Source organism: Oryzias latipes, chromosome 7 (assembly GCF_002234675.1).
Source record: "Oryzias latipes chromosome 7, ASM223467v1".
Taxonomy (NCBI): domain Eukaryota; kingdom Metazoa; phylum Chordata; class Actinopteri; order Beloniformes; family Adrianichthyidae; genus Oryzias; species Oryzias latipes.
This window is the reverse complement of record NC_019865.2, coordinates 20,499,124-20,523,970: the sequence shown is the minus strand read 5'-3', so window position 1 is coordinate 20,523,970 and position 24,847 is coordinate 20,499,124. Positions and strand designations below refer to the sequence as shown.

The following is a 24,847-nucleotide window of genomic DNA, read 5'->3' as shown; positions in this document are numbered from 1 at the left end:
CTAAATAACAGTTTCAAAAGTCAATCCAGTCAGTCCGGCAGATCATTCAGTTACGGCAGACTCATGCCTTTAGAGAAACACTTAAAACTGTTGAGTAAACATAACATCTTGTTTTGCTGTAGCTTTAAAAAAAAAGAAACCATAATTGTACTGTAGAATGTTTGAGATTTGATTTGGCATTTAAAGTAAAATTCTATTTTACTCATATTTTGCCATTGACCTCTTTGAAGTAGGTTTAAATTTTCAAATGATTGGAGCATTGTCAATTCACAAGATAACCACTAGTTGGCTTATTCCATGACCACACACTATTTCTGTGTACAGGGAATGCTCAAGTCCAGGTTGGAGTATTTGGAGCACAGTATAGAGGTGGGACATACACTAACACTAACAAACAAACAGAATTAATTCAAAAAGTGAGACCGTATTTGCCCAGTGACTATGTAGCTTTTGCAGACCACCTCAGAAAGTGGAAGTGAAGCAACAAAGGGTTCTTGTTTAAAGAACTGATGTTGCATTTTTGCAGACCAAAGAGAGAGTTTTCATAATTGTTTTACTTCTACGGAAGGCAGGGATCATAGAATCATCTGACTGACAAGCGTCAAGCTGGCTGAGGTACAAAATCTGTCAGACCTCGCTGTACAAAAGGATTCCATGAAGTCAAGGAGAAAGTCTGAAAAGGTTAGGCAAATCACAAACTCCATCAAAACTTTTAATATCAAGGACTTGCATTTGTATTCCGTCTTTGAGCACTGGAACTTTTGGTCTATACACCACGCTTCATCCCAAAGTTAAAATACCTTACACAGCAATCTCCTCACTGGGAAATGAGGCCTCCGCATCAAGGCTACTGGAGAGTCACATTACTGTTGGTGTTATTACCTTTTTCCACTGATGCACTACTGCATATTAAAAGCTTCAAGAAAAACAGTGACTACCTGGTCTGTGTGTGACTGCAGGTGGAACAAACCGTGTTAGAGATGGGTGACATTCATGCAATCAGCCACCTCACATCCTGCTTAGGTGGGGAGAGGGCAGTATGACTTCGTTCAATTTCAGAATCCCTTGGTCACATTTATTTCAAAGGAAGGACGTCGTTTCAAGTTCTAAGATATTCAGAACGAGCTGAACTTTACATGAAATATTTTAAATGATCCAGTAGAGTTCTGCAGGTTTTAATGAAAGCTCGCTCTTACTTCTTTAAACAGCAATGTTTAAGGATTATATCTGTGAGTAATTATGGTTATATTGGTGTAAATTGTTGTTGTTGATCTCTTCGTTCATTTCCTAGATTGAGGAAAAAAGCACATTTCCAATTTTAGCTTTATAAGAACTAGCCAACGCTCAGTAATGCCACCTCATTTACATTCTAACCATTTTGCAGTATATTGCAGGCAATAAGGTGCAGAATGGACAAAAGTACATTTCCCCATTAGGGACAGAGTAACAAATGGTCCTGAAAGTGGAAAAAAAAGGAATCAGCACTTTTCCAAACTTAAGGTGCTGAAAAGTGGCAAAAGCAGAGTGTCCCATCTGAGAAAACAACTTTCAGTGCTAAGTTACACACTTTAAACAGACTTTAAAATATGGCAAATATTTGAGAAGTACTGAATTACATAATGTAATCAACGTTGAAATTTGCATCAACTACCATTTTGGAACATAAAGAAAAGAGAAAAAGACAAAAAAAGATTTGTATTCTAATCTTTAATAAAAGTGTCTCTACATGTGGTTTGAAAGAAAGGTCATCCATCAAGACACACAGGTATTCATACACAGGAACCATAATGCTTGTGAACACTTCATGGAGTTAAAAACAATAACACAACCTTTGTCTTTTCTGTAAATAGAACAGTTTTCAGTGAGGTTCAGACAGCAACAAGAGCTTTCAACAAGAAGTTTCAGTTTTTCTACCACGATAACTGTGGTATCAATTCCATCAATGATAGAAAAACTATGATTAAAAAAAAGGAGAAATGCAGAAGATTGCAGATTTGGTTAACAGTGGTTTAAAGTCCCACTTCAATCATATTTTATTCTATTATTGTAAAAGTCTAAGTGGTCTTTTATGATTAAGTCATTTTTAGCCAAAATTAGAAAACCTGTGTTGTTTTCTAGGACATAATTTAAAACTGTGTTCTGCCTTCTTTTTTATTGTGAAGCACTTTGGCACATCTAAAGGAGAATAAAGTGGATTTTAAATAAAGCTTCATTCATTCATTCATTCATTCATTCATTCATTCATTCATTCATTCATTCATTCATTCATTCATTCATTCATTCATTCATTCATTCATCGTTTCTGCAAAGCCAGAAGTTCATTAGACATTCACCTTTGAACTGTGGGTAGCACCACTGGCGTGGCGGAGTAAGCCTGCACTCATTTCCCGTCATTCTTTTGTTCACACTCTCCCGCTAAATCAAGAAACAAAATCAAAAAAGACCCCCAACCTAACATTACTGGTGCAACAAAAATGGTGAACAATATTGGAGCTATCCAGCTGTACAGTTTTGAGCCAGATGCCAGCTCAGATGAGAAAAACAAAGACTTACATGGATCTATTGTCTGCAGGTGGATGCATCACAATGGAGCGAAGCAGGGAACTTGTTGCCCTCCCATTGACGCTTCTATATAACAGCTTTTTCCAACAGCATTTTTTTATCTGTTCCTGATTCACAACTACTTGAACAAAGAAAGAAATGTAATTGCAAGTGTGGTTTTCTTTATATTTGTCCTCAATCTTGAGAAAAATGCCACAAGAACACGTTAAAAACATAAAAAACACAATTTTTATTGGAGTGGGTCTTTAAATATCCTGATAGTACTTTTAATAAAAGTAGATGACCGTATTAAAAAAGTGAAACTTGGTGCAATTGTTGGACAGCTGGAAAAATCAAAGATATAAAGAGAAATAAATGTACAAATTAACCCATGACAGTTTTTGACCAAACTTATTCATACATTGAATGAGAGTATTTCAAAGTACAGATTATAATTGTTTTAAATCTGAGTTTCTTGACGGAAGAAGCTCATGCTTCAAAGAATTATGGTTAAGAGTATCAAACATTACAGAAAAAAAAAAACATTAAGTATTAAACACTGTGTTGTTTTTATCTCAACTTAAAATAAAATAAGTGGATTGTTACATTTGCTTTAAAGGAAACTACCTAAAAGTATTTAAAATAAAAAGGATCAGGATGGACAAATACATACAATGCAGCCATTTTTTTCAAGTAAACTGAACTGTTGAAAGTCTATGTAAAATATCCCAAAGCAATACCTTTGTGATCAGATGTAATCAACCAGGAACAGTTGATACCCCCATACAACAGAGTCAAAGAAGAACATCAAAGAACTTCATTCTCCCTGAAGTAATTTAGCAGCACAGGATATGGCAGACTGTTCTAAAAAAAAACGACTGCTTCAATTCAGCCAGCACAGGAGCAAGCAATACAACATTGTGTTCCTTTTTATGGATGAAATGCTTTGTCATGCTACCAGGGCAGACAATAACTTCAGTTCTGCAACAGTGTTCAAGCTCAATGGATTTAATGAAGGGTGAATGAATAGCTCAAAAATGGATGAGGAGCAGTAGATTTTTGCATCAAGGACTGAATCGACTTTCTTCTCTCAACATTTTTTCATCCCAGCCTGAAAAGAAGAAAGAAGCTCGCCTGGAGACGTACATTTGTTCAAACATCTGAAAAAAAAAGAAAGGATAAAATGATTAATTTTTCAATTGTAAAATGGCTTTTCTCCTCTTCTCTGCCCGTCTTCTTTGCCCCCACCTCTTGCAACACAGTTGTAGAGTGCAGAGCAATGATGCATGCCTTAGTGAAACCTGGTGAATAGTAATGAAGCAAGGCTGTGTGTCTATTTGAGAGAAAGCAAGAGGAAGACAGAGAGGGTGTGGGAAGGGTTTATGGGTAAGAAGGAGGAAGAGGAGGAGGTTTACTGGGAGAGAAAACAAGGCTCCTCTTGCATCACGGGTGCATCACAAGAACCATTGACTGTCATTCTTTTAACTCTTCCCATGTTTGTTCCCCGTCAACTAATCTAACAATGGGACATCCCTTGTTTTATTGTGTGTGCCTCACAGCAACATATTACTTATTAACCCCCACTGCTTAAAAAAGTAAGGGGGAAAGGAGGGCATTGGAGGAAAAGGATGGAGAGGCAGAAACTCCGAGTGAATGTGGCTCAGTGTGGGGGCACAGCACCTGCTGTCCTCTGCTCACCAATCACACAGCAGTCTCCCTTTTACTAGTGCTGGACTGTGCAGAGGACAAGGAAAAACCAGACGCATGGAAAGTTAAGATCAATATTAGCTTGTTTGTTTTCTATATGGATGACTTAAAAAGCATCTCGTTAAAAATGTTTGTTTTGAAGTAAATGTGAGGGAACAGTGTGGGGAATATCCAGCAACTGGCTACAAAGACCTACTAGAGAGCCAAGACAAGAAAGGAAAGGAACAAACACAATAGACTGCCCCTCTTACTCAGCCCCTCTTTTATCCTTTTTTCATCCAGGACTCACGGGCACGCTGCCAACATGGAATCTTAAAAACTCATTCAAAGAATGCCAAGAAAAAGGACTTGTTTAAACCAGTGGCCATTCTTTCACAGCCGTCTGTTTTTCCTTACATTTCCCATGTGGAGAGGATTTTTTTGGGCTGCTACTTTCTCTAACACAGCATCTTAAGGGAGAGGGATGTGTATGTGTGTGTGTGTGTGTTTTTTTTTTTTTTTTGGGGGGGGGGGGGGGGGGGGTTGAATGTCAGTTCTTGTACTGTTTTGTCAGATTCGTGTTTTGAAAGAACTGTGAGTGAGAGATCTCAGGTCTGAGCCTCTCTCGCACTTTCTCCTCCAGCTTTCATTCTGCTCTCACTCCCTCTGCCTCAACACACTCGCTCCTGCTCGCATAGTAACTCCTCCCCCTCCCCACTACCCATTGTCTCTCCATACAGCATGAGGCTGTAGGGATGCCATGTTCGGTCCGGCGAGGGACGCAGGAGAGTGGGGAACGGGTAAGTGAGATCTGCATCCAGCGTGGAAAACATTTTAGTCAAAATAGCAGATTGATTTCACCCAGACTGACAATGAGGATCTAAATCTGCTAGAGTGATGCTCTGTTGATCTTAAGTATTGTGTGCAGCATGTCAATGTACCCAAGTTGTCTCATCCTTCAAAAATAAGACTTTAACTGTTTGAACACATATGATTTCCTTTAATGACATTAGCACTTTGTTTGAGAGACACAAGTGTTGTACTTATTCAGAGAAAGCAAACAAAATGTATTCATTATAAATCACTGTCGCTAATCTAAAAACCTCAAAAACATCTGGGCACTGATGATTGCTTGAATTGGCTTCCAGCTAAGAGGAACCGTGTACGATGTTCAGGGATTACAGCTAATCCTGCCTGTGGCAGAGATTCACCTTCTTGTCTGGACACAGTCTGACACAGGGGCTTTACTAATTTATGCTGAGACATGCGTGAGCTCAGGCTTTGGAAGGCTCAGTGGCAGCAGTCTCCTCAGTCGATGCTTCCTGTCAAAGGTCATGAGAATATTCTGCATGTGCAAGGCTAATGAGATATTGATCATTGTGTGCGAACAGTGGGAAAGCTATGCTACAATGAATTTAAGTGGTTTCTGAATCATATGACTTTTATTTAACTCCCACATGTAATGAGAAAAAAAAAAATGTTTTCCTTGTTTTACTGCAAGTTCAGCTGGAAACAGGTGGGTTATAAAACAAGCAGACATGGCCTTCTCAGTACTGGACAGTTACAGCCCACTACAGGAAGCTTTGTGTGCTTGTTCCAGGGGGAGAAAAAAAGAGCCTCTCAATGGAGCTTTTGTTGTTTGAGTTGGAGACAGCAAAAGCACAAGAAACACTGACTGACAAATACCTGGCCTCTTTGAGCCTCAAATACCTCTGCGTTGCACTTGATACAAAGTCAACAAATGCCTCCTCTGTCCTCCATCCCAGCCCTTTTCCCTTCTGTCCACAGGGTTTTTTATGTTATTATAAAGGCTACTGTTTTCAGAGCAGACATCTGGGTGAGCAGATTTAGGCTCGAGTTCTGAGTCTTTCCCCACTGTGGGGTTGAAATGGCGCCTTAAAGACGTTTAACTATTTCAAGTCTTGAACTATAATTCTATTATTATAATTCTATTAAAACTAAGTCTTTTTTTCAGGAAACATTTGAGCTAATTTAAGTTAACAAATGATATATAATCCTGTCAAATGTAAGGAATCAGAGATATCCAACTAAAATAAACAGAAACATTAAATATAAAAAGTGTGAGTCATAATTCAAGTCAATAATTAATGCTTTTTTTCAGTGGCAGAGTTACAGCGCATGGAAATGTTAATTTTATGTCAATACTAATATTCTGGCATTAAAATGCTGCCAAGCTGTCTTGATTTAAATGCCAGAGTAATGATCTCCTTTCTGCTCATGGAAGTCAAGCAGGGAGAGCTCACTGCAGAATTTGGAAAGAGTTTACGTAGTGTGTCTTGAATTTAGAAACCAAATTCTTTTGATTAGCGCTGCACTTTTTCCCTGTAGGCGCTGATTCAAAACTGCATTTTTAATCAAAGATTGATTCCATGAGCCCCTCTGGAACGGAACAGCTTCAGGGATGTTGCTGTAAGATTCAGACAGTGGGAAGGGTCAGCGTGTGTGGGTTTGTGCTGTGAATAATCCAGTCTTTTCTGTGTAAAGACTCACAAGATGGTTTCATTTTACCTCCCCTGGACCCCCGAAGAACACTTCCAGTTTCTTTGGTTAATTATTCACGTAGATGCCAGTTCTAAATCCTCGATGTCATCTGCAACCTGCCCCTGCTTTTCTTTTTTTTATCCCCGAAGCTGTCAGCATTAAAATGCACCACAACATTTTTCCTTTCCCTTCCTAATAAACCACACATGCATCTTATGGCTTTCTATTCCTATGTGAGTTCTAAACACATCATGTAGGGTTTAAAGCCATCGGATACACAGTGGACGATCAACTGAGGAGTAGTTGGAAGTCTTGGCATACTTTGTTTTGTCATTACTATCTTGTTTATTTGTGCATAGAAGAAAGAAACTCAACAATACTCTTTAAAAAAAGAATAATTCCAACACAAAGTTGAAGCCTAAAGCCACAGGCTCCTGTTTGTTAGCTCGGCTTTGGGTTCCTTTAGCTACTTTTGTTGAAGGTATCAGCAAAGAGCTGAATCGTTGAGCAAAAACTGCCAGTGAACAGACTGCAGAAGAATTCACAACTCTGTAGAGATGTGTGTTTAATAATAAAAGAAAAACTGAGTAGCATGTTTAGATTAAATTAGATATTCAGGGTTCTTTCAGTAAGACCTCATAAAAAAGTTTCACATCACTGCCTCTAAAAATGATAACTGTCCTCCTTTTAATTGAGCTAACTGCAGTTTATGATGTGCTGTTGTGCTCTGTATGGATGAACAGCATAGATTCCTTTCTGGAAAAACAAGCTCCTACAATCTTGCAAAAGTGGGACTTGAACTGAAGACTTGGACTGGAGCTACAGTAAAGCTTTAAAGGGTAATTGTTGTTTTCTTGTTTTGTATTTAGGGACACGAATTACCCTTTTATTGTGGCTCCACAAGCTGTTTTAAAGTACAATAATGAAAAATGTGGCCCAATAAAATGCTCAATTGAATGAAGTATAAGACACTTGGCAAGTCAAATAATTTACTAAGGCTTCGACGCTGCCATGCTTTATTGGAGGCATGTTATCATTGGAGAAACAAAGTATTTAATTATTTTTAGTGTTTACTTATTTCAGATGGAAAGGCAGATAAAACATTGAGCTGGTATGTGTGGAAGGTTTACATGTGACAGCAGTGAAACCTTTTTTAAGAGTTGAATCTCATAAAATTCGGCTTTTGTAAATAGTTTGCCCTCTGACACAAACAGGGGTCATGTTGAATATTGCATGCCCAAAAGTGAATTCAAACCTAAACCGTTCTGTAGACCTTGTCATTTTATGCTCTGTACTCAAATGAATTCAGCACTGTGACTGAATGCTTTGAAGAGGCCTTTTCTCAGTTTGTTTCTGAAGTTACTTGCCCTGAGTCTAATAATTATTCATAGTTGGTCAATAAGTTTAGTTCAATGTTTTTATTTTCAAGCTGATAAAACGCGATCAAAGCATCTCCATGTGGTCTGTTGAATCTATTTTTTTGCCCACGTTGGTATGCTGGTCCAAGCTGCCTCATAGCAGTAGTTCCTTGCAGTAAACAACTCAATGGGTGAGCAAGTGTTTTCAATGCAACCTTCACTCCAGTGCGATGCAGTCACCTGCTGTTTCGTCATTTCATGTTTGCATTCATGGAGCGGCGTGGTGGTGCATTGCTTGAACTGTTTTGAATGATTTGGGTAGCAGAGAAAAGAAAAAAACCCATCGGGTGTTCAGAGGAAAGATTTGGTTTCAATTATGGACTATTTGACAGACATTTGGTTACAGCTTATGTGGAAGAAAGAAATGTTCAAACAGTGATTTGCATAACATTAACATAAAATTGTGGACATGTCTGAACAAGGGGGCTTCAGGTGTGAGTGTTTGTTTTATTGTTGTTGTTTTTTTAACAGGAAATCTTAAAAATGTCTGTTGGTTTCCATCTCTATAAATGATGCGAAGAATATGAACCATTACGAACCAACGTGTCCACAGTTTTGAATTTGCAGCATCTATTTATGATTAAATGAGCTTCTAAAAGAGTTCACCACTACAGTTGCTATCTGCTGCATCAGTTTCTTCCTCTGACATCAAGAAATGTATGAACAATTGAAACATCTGGTTGTGGGTTCTCTTTAAAATCCTGTTCCCAGTGTTTGTTTTTTAATTATGCTCTTTTCAGCCAAAATCTGGCTTCTAGGACATAGTTTGTTTGAAGCGACAGCAGTTCATTAGTTCAAATTCACCTGTGATTTGAGAAGGACTTTTGGAGCGGAGTAAGCCAACACTGTTTCCCATCATCCATCTGTTTATATGCTATCCCACTAGCTTACAGCCCCTCACACCCCCAACTTACAGTTACCAGTGCAACAAAAGCAATATGTTGCACTGGTAACAAGAAAGTACATGGATCTGGTTGTCTGCAAGTTGATGCACTGGAGCAGAGCAGGGAGCTTGTGGCCTAGCTTCTACAAGCTTTTTCAAACTATATTTTGTTTCGTCTGCTTCTGATTCACAATAATTTCAAGAAAGAAATAATCAGAAGCAAAATTAAGCTTAAGTTTCTTAATATATGTCCTCCATCATGAATAAAATGCCACAAGAACATGCTTCAGAGACAAAAAACCCAATTTTCATCGGATTGGGTCTGTAGGACAACTTTTTCTTTTACAAAAATAAGTACTTAAAAAACTGTATAAAGCATACGCAAGTGACATTGTGGTCGGTATTTGATTTTCATAATAGGTTTATAAATAATGTCATGAGAGTTTCAGTAGTTTTACAAAGAAATAAATGAAAGCAGGATCGGAGGACACAGCAATGGGGATTTGCCTGACTTACCGATAGCCGGAGTTGGTTAAATTCCACCCTGAAGCAGGTATACACATGTAATAGTTTTCTCCAAAAGGCTGGAGCACTGTGAGCAGCAGCTCCTCTCTTGAACTTCATTTTTGTGCAGACAGACTCTTAGTAATACAGGTCATGGTAATCCTGAGAACTAATGCCGTCTGCTGGACTTGTATTTCTTTGTTTTTGAAGACAACTCACTCTCATCTCCTAACTCAAAGGGTTAAACAGCTTTCGGGCCAACCCTAAACCCCTTCACCAGTCAACAAAAACATGTCTTCATAAAGAAAAACATTTTATCTTCTACTTAAGCTCTTACGATTGACCCTATGCTGATAAATTATTTCAGATTCCTTTCTGTTGTTGTTATTCATCTGTTTTACAGGAGATAGAGAACAGCTCACTGGTTCCACCTTATTTAAGATGCACCACCACAGCTTAAATGCTGCCAAAAACACCACAGATACTGCAAAACCAACACCTTCCAAACCCTCGGCCAAACATGGAGGCTAAAGGTAAAGTTATTTGGCAACATGGCATTCCTGATAAAATGTATTAATTAAATTTTGGTTAAAGAGATTGTGCTTGTGTAATTGAAGTTTTTCTATAGGTGTGCTTACGTATACTTGAAAAAAATCAAAAGCTAAATAAATGGATCAAATTCTTTATCTACTAAATCGAAAGTGATCCATCTCGATCCCTCGGTTTTGAAATATTTTATCAAAATTTCAAAGTTCCATTAAACAAGAAATAATATAATTTAAAAAAGGAAAACACAGACTCCAGTTATAAAGCTGAATACTTCAAGTTTGTAGTTATTTTTTTACTTTATTTAATGCTAACATTTGAACCTGGAAAAGTATATGAAATTTTTGTAGGACATCTACAAAACATCAGTATTGATCGGAAATTCACCTCTGAGTTGTGGGTGGGACTGTTGAGTAAGCCCGTCCCCACTTCCCATCATCTATCTGTTTACACTCTGTTTACGCTAACAGTCCCTCACATCCCCAACCTAACATTACCAGTGCAACAAAATTTGTGAGCAATATTGAAGCTATTCAGTATCCGTACAGTTTTAAGTCACATGCCACCTCAGTTGAGGAAAATGAAGACCTATATGAATCTAATTGTATGCAAATAGATGTATTAGAATAGAGCAGAGCAAATTTTCTACAGCACAAAAAGCTTTTTTTCACGTCATTTTTTTGTTTGCTCCTTATTCACAATAATTTAAATACAGAAGTACTTAGAAAAGCAATTTTGACCATATTTTCTATATATGTGTCCTTAATTATCAGAAAAATGCCACAAGCACAAGTTAAAAAACCGCATTTCATTGGAGAGTGAGAATTAAAACCTGATAGCAGCCTCCATTCTGCTTTTGTAAATATAAGAACAAAACATTTTTTATTTTATTTAGTGCTAACCCTTTCAGTCATAACTGCCTCCCACTATTTTTCACTATGCACTTCAGAATTATCCAAATATTTGAAATATTTTAGCTGAATATGTAAACATAGGCATACCCCAATTTAAAATATAGAGTCTAAAAATCAATCAAGGTTTCACATTTGGTCCATGTACAATCACAGACAGTAAAGCAGAGTTTGGGTCAGTGGTGCAGCCATAGTAGATCACATGCTGTCAATCATGCGTAAAGGCGCAGCTGTTCTCCATCAGGCTGTGATTCAGACTGGAGGCGCAGGCGGTGGTGTCTTTCACGGTGCAGCCCTGACTCTTTTCTTTTAATTACTTTTAATATTTTAATATCTTGCGTTGTCCTTCTGACATGCCTTTTGTGGAGGACCCAGCTCACCTCTCTATAGCTCGCCTCAAGTCAGATTTACTTGCCCACAATGTGGCGCTGCCACCTGCAGCGAGCAAAAAGGAGGTTTACGTGGAGCTGCACCTGAAAAACATCGATCAGAAAAACGCTGCGGAGTTCTCCAGCGATGACGAGGAGGAGACACGAGAAGCAGCACGAGAGTCTTCTGGTTTTGAACACGTAGGTAACGTTTAGACGGGTTTATTTGTACATACTTTAGGTTTATTTAGGTATTTTAGGTTGCAAAAAGTCTGTGAAAAGCAAATTTGATCCAAAATAGTATAAAGTAGATCGGTAGAGGTGACCACTCTCAAACAAGGCTACACTTCTTCACCGCCAGCTGCACAATATAGATTTACAGGAGACATTTGGGACTGGGGGCCCTTCATGGAGAAGCGTGCACACCTGTCACACTCTGTTACAGGAGCTCCACTCATATTCAAGTGAGAGTTTTTTCAATGAGCATTTAAAAAAAAAACGTTACAATACTTGTTTGATTACTGCTCAGGTGTATTTTTCCACATTTATTTAAAAAAAATCCTGAAGTTACAGAAATGCAAGATTTACCCAAACAAGCCTTTATCTTAGTCTTTATTCCTTTAAGCTCATTGCAGTTTGCTAAGTTTGGTACCAAAAACACATGGATCAAATGGTGGGGATCAGGAAAGAGGTGAGCGTGCCATCATCACATGAATGTAGATTACTTTTCAAAGGTCACTGTCAAACTATTCCATCACTGAACTTGGTGTTTAGATTCACAAACTATTTCATTTTTTTCTTTTTACTTTTTGATCTTGATCAACTCTCTGCTGCAAATTCTGAAGTCAACCTTCAGTATTTTTTTTTTTAAACTTCTGACACTGAGTCCCAAGCTAGATTCTGCTTCTAGCTTCTAGCAAGGTTATTTTTTTTTTTTTTACTTTCACATTTGTTCAAAATTTCCAACTATGTTCACATTGACAAAAGATTATTTCATATAATACTAATTGGACAAGATTTCCCTAGTTTTAGTTTGCGGAGCATTATTTTGAGCCAATAGCAATTATTTCTTCAATAAACTACAGATTATTTGCCTGTTAATCCCCATTCTAACAGTTGTGCTTTGTCCCTTTTACTTTTTCACCAGCTCCTTAAGAGCTACTATATCAAAAATCCCTCATATCGACATTTTATTCTTTTTTTAATCACTATTATTACATCTAATCTCTAATTGCTCTCAATTTTTAACATAATATACCTGTATTGTAGGAAAAACATCTTCATTACCCAATCTAGGAAACAATTGCATATTGACTTGGTTCAGGGTTTTTTTTCCATTTAATTTAGTCTTTTACATATTTTGTCACTGTGAACCCAGCTTTTGTTTTTTTCCTCCATTGAAGCCCTAGGTTTTCTTTTAAGAGTCTTGAGTCAAACTCAAACTTCTCAGTTTAAATGCATCTCAGTCTTTATGTCTTGCCACACCTCTTTTATCCGATTTTTCTGTTGTACTATTTTGTTGAGCACTATATTTTTCTTGGCAAGCAACTTAAACTGAGCTATATATGATTCAGGTGCAGAAGATATCCAAATCGAAGGGTGAATGTGCCATGTCTACCGATACACATCTGTCAAGAAACCAAAATCATGACACATTTTATCGTAGCAGATGTATCACAATAGACATTGGACTTTATTCTGTATGTCTATGCCACTGTTCAAATGCAGTTCTGTTCTGCAATGTTTTCCAAGCCTATTTTTTAAGACTATGTTGTCTATGAAAGGCTTTTTCACATCCTGAACTGTCACTTTTTTTCTCTTTAGAGCAGGGATAAGGATCCAGAGGTTACACAAATGCCAGATCCAAGTGACTTAACAGACGAGTATCTGAGGGAGGCACTGCTCAAACATGGGGTTAAAGCTGGCCCCATAGTAGGTAAGAAGGGTACAACTTAAGATGGTCGACTTCCTCTTGATGCAGTCTCTTGTCTCCTCTGAGACAAATTGTTAATCTGTTCATTCTAGCCTCCACCAGGACCCTGTATGAGAATAAGCTCAGGAAGCTGCTTCTTCATTCTAATGGGGATGATGAATTGTACTCGGATAGTGAAGAAGAGCAAGAGAAAAGAGATGATATAGAATCAGGTGGGATTTATTTCTTTTCTAATCGTATTTTTTGTTTTATAGTTTCAGAAAATTGCTTTTTGTCTCAACTCTCAGCTTGCTCAGTTTTAGAAGAACAAAAACCTGAAGAAGCGAAGAAGATTAAAGGTGAAAACGACAAGGTGAGAGATCATTTAGAGAGGTCTCACTGATTTATTCAGTTCTGCTGGTCAGCATTTAACACAATAGCACCATCTAAGGGTTGCTGCTGAAATGTTTGGTTTGTGTCTAAAAGTAGCATTTTCATAACATTTTCAGCTTTTTGACTTTTTACAGGCAGACTTGCATTTTCACAGAAGAGATTATTCTTATCAGCAGTGCTTTTTACTATCATCAAGGCTGGTAAATACTGAAATGTTCATTTTACCTCAAGATTTTAAAGTTGAAAATAAACAAAGGCATGCAATTTTCGTTTTTCTTTTTTTTTTTTTTTTCCCTTCGGGCATGTGCAGCGTGCTCATCCTTCTAGAAACGAGAAACCTAGTTCCAAGAGTCTTTCAAAGAATGTGACAAAGTCATCAGAGCGCTCAAAATCCAAGAGCTCACACATTCTTGCAGGAGTTAGTAAAGCATCCTCCACAGGTCAACACTCTGGATTAAGATCAGGGGTAGGCCCACATTTTTTCCCCGTGGATTTCTTTATTCTTTTTGATTAATTTATGAGTTCTGTCAATTTCATAGAAATTGTGAAGAGAATTGGCATTCCACTGCTGTCATCGACTCCATGAACCAAGTTTGTTTTTCCTAACGTGCAAAAACAAAAATCTTGCAGGTTCCACCTGCTTCCAAAACGGTGGTCTCTAACGACAGCTCTTCATTTTCCTCACAGACCTTCAGTATCACCCAAATGGTGCAAGAGGAAAGTTGCTTTTCTGTGCAAACATTTGACAGAACACCCCACTTTTTTCGGATCTATTTTTGTATTTCAATGTAAACTCTCTCTGTGAACAACAGATGGAGAGTCGGGGCTCGCTCTCTGACTGCACGGTCAAGGAGCTGAACAGCAGCAGAGTGGGGGAACATTGTTCAAGGTCTTATAGGGTCAGTAATTTCCGGCTTGTTCAGTCACACTTTAAGTCCCGACTGTGAGGAAGGCTCACTTGTGACGGAGTTCAGACTACACAAACCTTGTTGTCATTTCTTAATTTTTAGTTTGCCATGAATGATTTAGACAAGAGCAGGAGCACGGATCAGTCCCTGTACCACACTCCCAAAGATGTTCATCCTCCACGTGGAATGAAGGCATAGACGCTTTCCTGCTGACTCTTCTTTATTTACATGCTTCTAGTCTCTCTCTGCACTTGGTGATGTTGAACATATGCTTTGCCTTTTATTATTCTGAGGACCTTAATTGTGCGCAAGTTGAGGTTTGCTGTACTACTTTTAGGAAAGGTTATGCTTTAGATGCAGTCCATTCAATTCAGAAAAAAAATATACATGGTATTCTTCATTAGCACAAAAATGAAAGGCATATATTTTTTTTTATTATTTTCCTTACAATTGACTAACAATTATGCTCAGAAATCTACATTTTAGTTGCTAGATGATTTTTTTCCTGTGTGCAGTTTTGCATTTTCAAAGTAAAGGGCAGACCTTTAATGAGTGCACTTTGAAAAAGGTTTATTTTTATTGGGGTGTCCATATTTGACTTCTAAAAACTGCATTTTTTTTCTGGTTACATCTGGGGGGTATTCTAGAAAGCAGGTTATGCTAGTTACCACAGAAAGTTTGAAGCAAAGGAAGTGGATAACCTCAGCTTTCGGTTCAAAAAAAGGAGGTATGTTTCAGGGTATGTCAAGTTGCCATAGCAACTCATGCTCTGAACATAACTTTGTCTGGAGTAGGTTTAGTTGAAGGTTAATTTGTTTTCAGAGAGGTGAAGGAACATGGCGTGTCCATTTGAAAATGTTTTAGTGGATGAAGAAGCTCAGACAATACAGTTATTTTACTTTCATTCAAAGTAATTCAATTAAGTAGGTGTAACTTTGGTGCTGCTGTTAGATCGCCACCGTAAGGGATTATGGGATACCAATCCCTTTGCTTGTCTGGACAGATTTGCGTTTAAGTGTGGGTTTTTGACCAAATGTGTTTAGTTGTTTTACTGTGTTTTGCCGAGTTATTTTGTCCTGTTATGTTTAATTCTTTCTGCACCATGAGTGAGAGGGATGAAGAGGATGATGCGATTATATAGCACCCCTACTGCTATGAGGTGTAATGTGAAAGTATGAGAAATCGAAAATGACTTCATACAACAAATCCATGTTCATTCATTCATTTTCTTAACCGCTTTTTCCCTTTCGGGGTCACGGGGCTGCTGGAGCCTATCCCGGCCACTTGTGGGCGAAGGCAGGGGACAACCTGGACAGGTCGCCAGTCTGTCGCAGGGTAGAATGTCCGCAATCACACACCCATTCACTCTCACACTCACACCTAGGGACAATTTAAAGTTGCCAATTAACCTTTGAAGCATGTTTTTGGAAATCCATGTTGTGACAGCAATTTTATTGGTTTAAAAATGAGTATCTGCTGGCTCAAACTTAGACATATGAGGGTTCAAGAAGTACAATAAATTAAGATGGAAAAACATTTAATTGAATTGGAGTAATATGACATTTAGTTAGATAAATATGTAAATTTGAGTTGTAAAAAAAATTGAGTTGGGTAGATTTAATGAATTAGGCTGAAAAAATGTAACTCAATTACTTGTTACCTATCGAAGTAATTCATTTAAGTTGGATAAGTTTTCTTTTTTTATTATAAGTTTTTATTTTTTATATACACACACACACACACACACACACAATGAAAATAGAAAAGAGAAACTCGTGTTTTCTTTGTCCGTTCTTTTTCTCCAAGCAGAAACTTTCTTTTGGTGATGCAGCCATATTACTTTTTTGATGGATGTATAATCCTCACACGTAGTCATTAAAATCTCAGACTCCGTCTCATTGAAGTATAGTGCTCTTTTTATTTATTTATTTATTTTTTCTCCACGCAGTTTCATGGTGACTTCAGAAATCGGTGATCCATTGAGAATGTCTTTATGCACTTGCCATGCACGAGCATTAACCCAGGGTCACCAAATCGAGCGTAATTATGCCAACTCATATCCAGTCTTTTGGAACCGACATACCCAGATTAAGCAAATTCAGGCAGATTTCAGCCAGAGTTCAGGATTAAAGTCAGGGTAGTTTAAACCTGCTTTCTGGAATACCCCCTTGTTCCTCAATGTGTTTACACAATAGCAATGCTTCTTTTTTTTGCCACCTGATCTACATTTCTGAGACTGTGCAATTTGGATGTGAATGAGCACCTCACGGTAAATGGATTGCTCACTCCTGTCAATCTTTTATCTGACTTGTGTTTCTGTGGATCTCTGCTTTGGGACTTTTCTCCAATCTTTTGTGATGTACCCTGACATGTACATTTTTACTTTTTCTAGTTACCTCAGGAATCTGGGAAACCTATTTTAAAAGACCTTTTTCCAGACACAAAGCCTACAACCACAGGGATTTAGTAAGTATCCTTAGTTTTTTATTTTATTTATTTCCAGGTGTTTTAATTAACATTGTGGCTTGGTTTTCCTTTTAAAGACAACAGTCTGCAAGCAACATGGTTTACAAACTCCTGCCCCTTATAATAAAGCAAGAGTTTAAAATGGCTAATATTTATCTTTTGCCCATTCAGTGTTACTCCAAGAAGACCCATCAAAGGCGCAGCGCAGAGACCTGTCCAGTACTCGTACTCGTACCCAGACACTCTTGTCAGTCCTGTGACTCTGGAGAGACGAGAGGTGGAGCGTCGCCTTGTTTCTATCCACATACAGATCTTGTTTTTTTTCTTTGTGGCATGCATTCTTTTCTATATTTATGTGAATGTTCAGGACAGCACCGTTTTGGCCTTACTTGACAGTTTTAGCCATTGCTTTGACAAGGAGGGTTGGGCTTTTTTACAGCCTGGGACAGAAGGCACACAAGCAGTCTGCAAACAGGATTAACTTTAACCTTCAGCTGACAGTGTGAACATTGATTGGTGTGTTGATTCATAAAACGCTGTCCAAGGAACACATTAACTTTGCTCTACTTTATTGGCTGCAACCCTTGCTGTTGAACAGATCCATTTAATGTTGGAATTTTTTATTAAATAAATGTTATTCCTGGGTGCTTTGTCGCTGAATAAGCATGCTTGAACTACAAACACTCAGGAGAAATATCTTTGATTTCACGATCTCAACTGTACTTTGAGCCTTAACACTTGTGACCTTTTTATATTTAAAATGTTTCAATAAATGTTTTGCTTAATTCTGGTGCATTTCCTTTGAATACGAGATTGCTGAACAACATATTCAAAACAGATTGTAACCTTTGTGGTTTATGAAGATATGTACAGAGCACAAATGAACAGTTTTTTTTTTTTTTTTTTTAAAAGCCCTTCCAAGAACTCATCTAAATAATAGGCTTATATAAAATATATTTAAGCCAAAAAAAGTGAAACGTTTCTTGCTTTGAAAAAGGAAATTTTACCCATAAGAGAAATGGGTGACAGTTCAACGATTCCGCCTCTTGGACCTATAACCAGTAGGGGGCGCTGGTTTTCACAGACCGGCTGCACTAAACAGTTTCCGCTTACAGACGCTACAATGACAGAGTCGAATTTCCAAGTGTATAAGTTCGTAAAGCTGGTGTTTATTAGCGTGTTTATTGTATTCCTGTCAGTTTTCACCATTGCGTCCATCAGGACATTTTCTTTGGACGTAAATGTTGGACTTCAACTCGCACGCTGGGAAAAAACCAACAACATCTTGCTTGTCATAGACCACCATCAGAGAGAGGAACTGTTAGCAAAGTTTAAAGGTACTTAAAGCATTTCAAACATCAAGCAAACCAGAATAACTAGACATAACTACAAAATTCTCTGGTTTAAGCCAGGTAGAAACCAGAAGTCTGACAGTGTGTTTCTTCTTTCACTCAGAGGCGATCAAAATCCCCACAGTGTCCTCGGAGACGGGCGGCAACACTTCAGCTCTGCTTCAGTTTGGACAGTTCCTCCGTAAAGGTACCCCCCCCCCCCCCCCGCGAGTGGTCTGATCCAGGGTGTGTTAATTTCCAGAACATTAAACAGAACAGAATATAATTAGTTAATGGTTCCTGCACAGCCAACTGAACGCGAAGCTTAGCTAATTTGAAGCTAACATGAGAGTCGGTTTGTTTGTTCCTGTGTGTTCGTTGTCCTGCTGACAGCTTAAAGGCCCGTACACACCGGGACGAATATTCGCCAGGCGTTATTCGCCAGCGTTTTTCGTCACGTTTTTTGTGTTCACACCCAGGCGATTTTCGCTGACGATGAGTGGAGTGAACATGCAATTTCATTCCCTGACATTAGATGGCGCTTAATGTAAAACAGAAATACTCCTGTACACAAGGTGGCGCTGCGCAACTTTACGCTTCTTAAAGTCGCTTTTCACTCAGAAGAAGAGAGCAAGTATTTACGCGCTTGTCAGAATCAAACAAAGAAAACATGAATATTTCAAGCACCAGTAGCTCCAACTGGTGCTTGGTTCGGGGATATTTTAGAATGTCCGTCATTATTGCTTCGCGGCAGTGTAGACGCTACTTGGCGTCTATCTTCTTCGCTGGTATGTGTGCTCAGCAAGGCAGTTTTGTGTTTGAGCGCCCCCAAGTTGTGTTTTACTGTAACTTCAGAAGCTCCAGACACGTGAGCAAAAGCGCCGTTCTCATTGGTCGAGTAGATTTCGACGCGACGCGTCGAAAAAAAAAAACGAACCCGAGGCGTTTTTTTTTTTCGACGCTTTAACGCCTGGCGTTTTTTCGCGTCGGTGTGCACACTCTCATTGGGGCCCTTTGTTTAGTCACGAGGCGTTAAACGTCGGCGAAAATCGCCGGCGAAATTCGTCCCGGTGTGAACAGGCCTTAATTAATTATTATTTTTTTATAAACGTTTGCTATAATAATGAAAACTCACAGTGACTGTCTGAAGCAAAAGCGAACTGAATTCATTCGTGTTGCATTCACGTGTCACATCATTTGAAGCTGACTATTCACGCAGACGTTGGCTTCCGATTCCCGAGGGCACTAAAGGAATATTCCACTGCATTCCCGCACTAATAGATCACCTAGATAGTAGAACCAGGCCCTGTTCAAAACCACTGGACCTGCACTGCTCAAACCTGGATTGAATTATGATCTAGATTGTAAAAAGAACACATCAAATTCAAACACAGCTTCTGATGTGTGAAACCTTCCGAGCAGGAAAGTCGCAAAAACATTAAACTTATCTTAAAGTAAACGTGACCAAACCAACTTGTAAGATAACCTCTCTCTTTTTGGACCCAGACATTTGATTGATAGTCTTCCCATTTCAGTTTCACCCATCTCTTACTCTGTTGTTCATATGTCTTCTCTCCCTTTCTCATTTTGATATATCAAATGAAGGTTTCAAGCTGCTTTGCAGAAATGATGTTCCAGAAAATGTCACAGGCTTTTTTAAAATGTAATTTATTTTAATTTTGGCTAAAAAAAACATAATCAAACAACAAACAAAAACAAAAACCCGGGGAACGCTTTCACAATAGCTCGAAAGATGATTGGAGTAGCAGGACGTGTGGAATCAAATGGAATATAAGACAAATGGAAAGCATGATTTCTTCAGACTTGATTAACGTGATGAAATGAACACGCATAGCAGCAAACGGCACCAGATGAATCCTCAAACTAAATGTTCTCATCGAGCTCCAGTCTAATTTGTTGTGCTTTTTGGTTTCAAAGCAATCCAGACAAAACGGAAATGTGTCTGTATAACAGAACTGGCAAAGCTTAAATTTGGAAGATCATTTTTTAGAGAAAACCAAATCACACACTTTCAAGACCACAAGCTTTACTTGACAAATTCCTTCTGTAAGTCTCCGCATCATTTCTTTTTTTTTTTTTTTTTGGTCAGCTTTCCCCACAGTTTTCTCTTCAAGTTTGGTTCAACATGAGATGGTGGCTGATTACAGCCACCTGTTCTACGTGCGAGGGTCCCATCCTGACTTGGTACCATATATGCTGCTGGCCCATATTGATGTGGTACCTGCCAATGAGTCAGATGGCTGGGAGGCTCCGCCTTTTTCTGCCAAAGAGATAAATGGCTTCATCTATGGTAGAGGGACCATAGACGACAAGAACTCTTTAATGGTAGGAGATCAAAAACAGAGTTTTGCATGTATAAACATGTATTGAGCTGAATTAACGATCTTACATTTGTCTTCAGGCCATACTTCAAGCATTGGAATACTTGCTACTTAAAGGCTATGCTCCTCGAAGGGGGTTTTACATTGGTTTTGGTCATGATGAAGAGGTGTGAAGCATTTTTTATTTAACTCTGACTGTAAAAAAAGAAAAAGAAAGAAAGAAAAGATGACAAATGATTAAATCTGATCTCTCTGCTATCTGTCCTTTTTAAGATCCGAGGTTTCAATGGAGCTATGAACATCGTTCGTGTGCTGAAGCAGCGAAATGTGCAGCTGTCATTTGTGCTGGATGAAGGCCTGGCTGTAATGGATGGAATCATCAGTGGCTTGGAAGGACCTGCCGCCCTGTGAGACTTTAAAATGAACTTCAAATCACACCTCTTTTACATTTTGATTTGAATTTTTTTCTTATTGATATGCTGTTTACATGCTTTACAGAATTGGACTGAGTGAAAAAGGCTCGGCCAACGTAAAGCTGTCTGTGTCTACGGCTCCTGGTCACTCCTCGATCCCTCCTAGGGAGTCCAGCATAGGGATTTTGGCTGGAGCGGTAAAAAGGTAAAACAATGGGTTTTCCTTTCCAACATTTTATTTGAATATCATGTTGAGCATCACAGATGAAGAGGACATTTTGTATTTTTCTGCTGGTCCGTCAGACTGGAGGATAACCCCATGCCGAGGCTGTTTGGGCTCGGACCTGAACGGACAACTTTTGAGCACCTGGCCCACAAGGTAGAGCAAACTACTGGATCAACAGGAGTGTTCTAGGTCTATTTTTTTAACCAGTTTTTCTTTATCCTCAGTTTTCACTTCCACTGAAGTTTGTGATGTCAAATTTTTGGCTGTTCTCCTCAGTTCTGTCCAGGTAATCAAAATCCTGTTTGTTCTTCAATGTTCTACCTCTATCATCTTTTGATCTATTGAAAACATTAACCCACTAGTCTTTTAACTGTGGTTTAATCCTTTTAGCCAAAAAAACCCTGTAATTTTCAAGGACATAGTTTCTACAGAGCGGCAGTAGTTCATTAGAAATTTGCCTGTGGCTTGTGGGCGGGAAGGTTAGCAGGGAATAAAGCTGCGTTCACACTGATCATGATTTGGAACACAGTAGCGTCTACTTACAATGTTAAGTCAAAGTACAGATGTGATCTGAGGTCCTGCAGGATGACTTGAGCATTGGTCCAGCAGCAGCGTGGTTTGAACGTCACGGCGCGTTCCAAAGTAAAAAAAATCTAAACTTTGGCGAAGAAGATGCATCAGCTCAACCAATCAGGGACTCAGCTTTGGCCCATGAGGTGTTCAGTGACACGATGAACAGGTGGAGTCCAAAACCAACAGAACAGCTGATCGTGACCTCAGTTATTTTTATTTTTTGCATCAAGGCAGTAATAAAAAGGCCTCTTTTTTTTTATTCATGTTTGTACACTTTCCCTCCTCGGACTAATGCGGGAGAGCAAGTCATTAAACTGGCGTGTCCAAACAGAGGGGGTTGGTGCGTGATTTGCGTTTGGTGTGAACATAGCACAAGCCCACCCCACCCCATAACTGAGAGCTCGAAGTAGGGAGCCCAGCATATTTTCTATATCACAAATAAACCTTTTTCCAATTGTATTTTTGTGTCTGCTCCTGATTCACAACAATTTGAATCAAGAAATGCTGAAAAGAAAAGCAATTTTTTTATCTTAATTTTCTTAATCTATGTCGTTCATCATCAGAAGAAAGCTACAAGAATATGGCAAAAACCCCATTTTCATCCCAGTGCATCTTTAAATGTTGCCTTTTGATTCGGGTCTGTCAGTTTCTCCTCTCCTGCAGGGTACTTGAAAGAAAGCCAGACATGAATGCTTTTGTGAGAACAACCACAGCAGTCACCATTTTTAACGGCGGTGTCAAGGTGATTATTTCTGCAGAACCACATAATCCAGATTACAAGGAAGTTTCCTTCTTCCTCCCATAAGTCATCATTATCTTTCAGATGAATGTCATCCCTTCTTATGCTGAAGCTTATGTAAATCTGCGGATTCACTCAGCGCAGACATTACAGGAGGTTAGGTCTCAGCCTCTTATTTGATGATAACTGCTGCTTGTACTCTGCGATTAAGGCGTCTAACGTCCTTTTCAGGTCATGGACCTCATTGAGGCGACAGTCGGGGACCCGAGAGTCAAAGTGGAGCTCGTTGATGGCTTTGACCCTCTTCCAGTCAGCTCTGCTGATGAAAGGTCCTTCGGCTTTCAGATCATCAAGAAAACGGTGCTGGATTTGTTTCCAACGGTGACAGTAGCTCCAGGTAGAATCCTGACACAAGTTCTCACGCACACATAATGAAATATCACTTTGTAAGAGTCAATGCTGTCTTTAAATGTGCAGGGATCTGTATCGGCAACACTGACAGCCGCCACTTCAAAGACCTCAGCAAAGATGTTTATCGTTTTTCTCCTAACTGGTTTAAACCTGGAGATGTTCAAAGGTAAGAAGTTAGGAGGTCCTACACATTTTTTATTTTCTCTTAGCTTTTAATCTGGTCACACTGGTGGTTATATGGATGAAAATTTCCCCAAATGACTACATTTACATGTTTAAAGCATAATACAGGTTTCTGTAGTTTGGGAAGTCACTCTGTCGGGTTTTTGGAATCTTTTAGGCTTTTAAACCAAACATACTTTCTTTTTTTAATGCGAGTCTTTAACCTCCTGACTACCAAAGAAAAATAAAAATTCTCCAGTCAAAAGTTTTAAAAATCCATCAATTTCTACAATACCCAGAGACCCAAACCTTCACATTTGATCTCACTGAAAAGCCCCAAATGTCGTCTGAAGATACCAAAAGGAGTTCATTCAGTAGTATGCCGTGGTCTGGAGATATTCAGGTTTAGAAATGTCCTCTACAGACATTCAGGAGGTTATAGAAAATTCTACAAATTTTCTAAAAATGATCATGAAACATGTTTTCATTTTTCAGGTTTCATGGGATTAATGAAAGAATTTCCAAAAAGAACTACGAGGAAATGATTCAGTTTTACTTCAATCTGATTCAAAACTGTGACACCAGGAAGCTTCCAGAGCCACACAGCTCTGTCCATGAATTATAGGCTGCTACAAAATGACAGATTTTGTTGTTTTTGTTGTTTGATTGACTTGAATTGATGGGTGAAATGAACAGAATAGCTTATCTGTCTCATTAGATTTCAACAGCAGTATTAAACCTGTCTCATTAGATTAACACTGTTATATAAATCTGAGGTTTACATCCTTTATATGAATGTTTAAAATTGAGTTTTGAAATTGTTGAAAGAAAAGAATTTGAGGATCAAATGTGTTTTTTTTTTCTTGTGATAACAGTACACCTGTGTTAATGAGATGATTTAACCAAAGATTGTTGTTATAATTTAAAAATGTAAATTATTTGCTGGGTTGTTGCAGGGCTGAGGTATTCACAAAGAAAACTTATGAAAAAAAAGTATTATATACAGAGATGCAGGTGGAATTTGCTAATTTGTAACGGTTGAATAAAGTTGATCTTTAAAAAAAGTGTCTCAAGGCTCCTTCACTAACTACAGCTCTCTCTTGTGTTCAGAAATATTTATTTTTTTTTTCCAAGTTGAGATTGTCTAAGTTTTTCCACTACAATTAAGATATTTTACCATCTCAGAATATCAGTAGTAAAAGCCTGTAAAATTGAGATTTTCAGTCTGTCTGTGCAGTAGGGTGTCTGAATGACTGTTGCACTTTCTTTCCACTGAAGTTCTCCAATACAACCTTATGTAATATTGAAATTTTGTAAGAATTTCTATTTTAAAAAATGCCCCCCAAAAAACCTAAAGAAACTATTAAATAAATAAAAAGAAGCAAGGACACATTCAGAAGTTTTAAAAATTAGACCAAAATTCTGCAGAGGATCAGTAATGATAGTTTTGTAAAGAGTATTAATATATTACTAAACTTGAGTTCTAATTCAGCAATTGCATTGAAAGTTCTTTATTTCTTTGGCAATGTGTTTCCATATTTTAAATGTAAAAAAGATTTGTGTTATACATAATTGAATAATTATTGTGATTTGAAGGTGTATTTCTTAAAGG

At 38.3% G+C, this 24,847-nt stretch overlaps 2 protein-coding genes and 1 non-coding gene across 10 annotated transcripts; all 3 read left to right on the top strand.

The window, feature by feature from the left end:
- The first annotated feature begins 4,814 nt into the window (after nt 1-4,814).
- LOC101167455 (lamina-associated polypeptide 2, isoforms beta/gamma) lies at nt 4,815-17,823 on the top strand. Of its 8 annotated transcripts, none has more exons than XM_011477452.3 (12): nt 4,817-5,027; nt 9,938-10,067; nt 13,184-13,295; nt 13,385-13,504; nt 13,589-13,644; nt 13,799-13,864; nt 13,975-14,130; nt 14,295-14,381; nt 14,477-14,563; nt 14,675-14,764; nt 16,965-17,038; nt 17,210-17,823. In XM_011477452.3, the coding sequence occupies exons 3-12, from the start codon at nt 13,214-13,216 to the stop codon at nt 17,517-17,519; spliced, it is 1,128 nt and encodes a 375-aa protein (XP_011475754.1). In that variant the 5' UTR covers nt 4,817-5,027; nt 9,938-10,067; nt 13,184-13,213; the 3' UTR covers nt 17,520-17,823. The 8 variants fall into 8 exon arrangements, with proteins under 8 accessions (XP_011475752.1, XP_011475754.1, XP_011475753.1 ...); XM_011477451.3 differs by having other exon boundaries at nt 13,580-13,644; XM_011477450.3 differs by lacking the exon at nt 9,938-10,067 and having other exon boundaries at nt 4,815-5,027; nt 13,580-13,644.
- mir135a-2 (microRNA 135a-2) lies at nt 6,923-7,020 on the top strand. Its single transcript, NR_107115.1, has one exon. It is a non-coding gene; the product is annotated as a microRNA 135a-2 (primary transcript).
- A 96-nt stretch (nt 17,824-17,919) lies between the features above and the next one.
- Nucleotides 17,920-24,299, top strand: pm20d1 (peptidase M20 domain containing 1). Its single transcript, XM_004070836.4, has 13 exons — nt 17,920-18,375; nt 18,494-18,577; nt 20,480-20,715; nt 20,792-20,878; nt 20,985-21,118; nt 21,210-21,329; nt 21,428-21,503; nt 21,575-21,636; nt 22,587-22,665; nt 22,747-22,818; nt 22,894-23,059; nt 23,140-23,239; nt 23,731-24,299. The coding sequence occupies exons 1-13, from the start codon at nt 18,057-18,059 to the stop codon at nt 23,858-23,860; spliced, it is 1,665 nt and encodes a 554-aa protein (XP_004070884.2). The 5' UTR covers nt 17,920-18,056; the 3' UTR covers nt 23,861-24,299.
- The last annotated feature ends 548 nt before the right edge of the window (nt 24,300-24,847 follow it).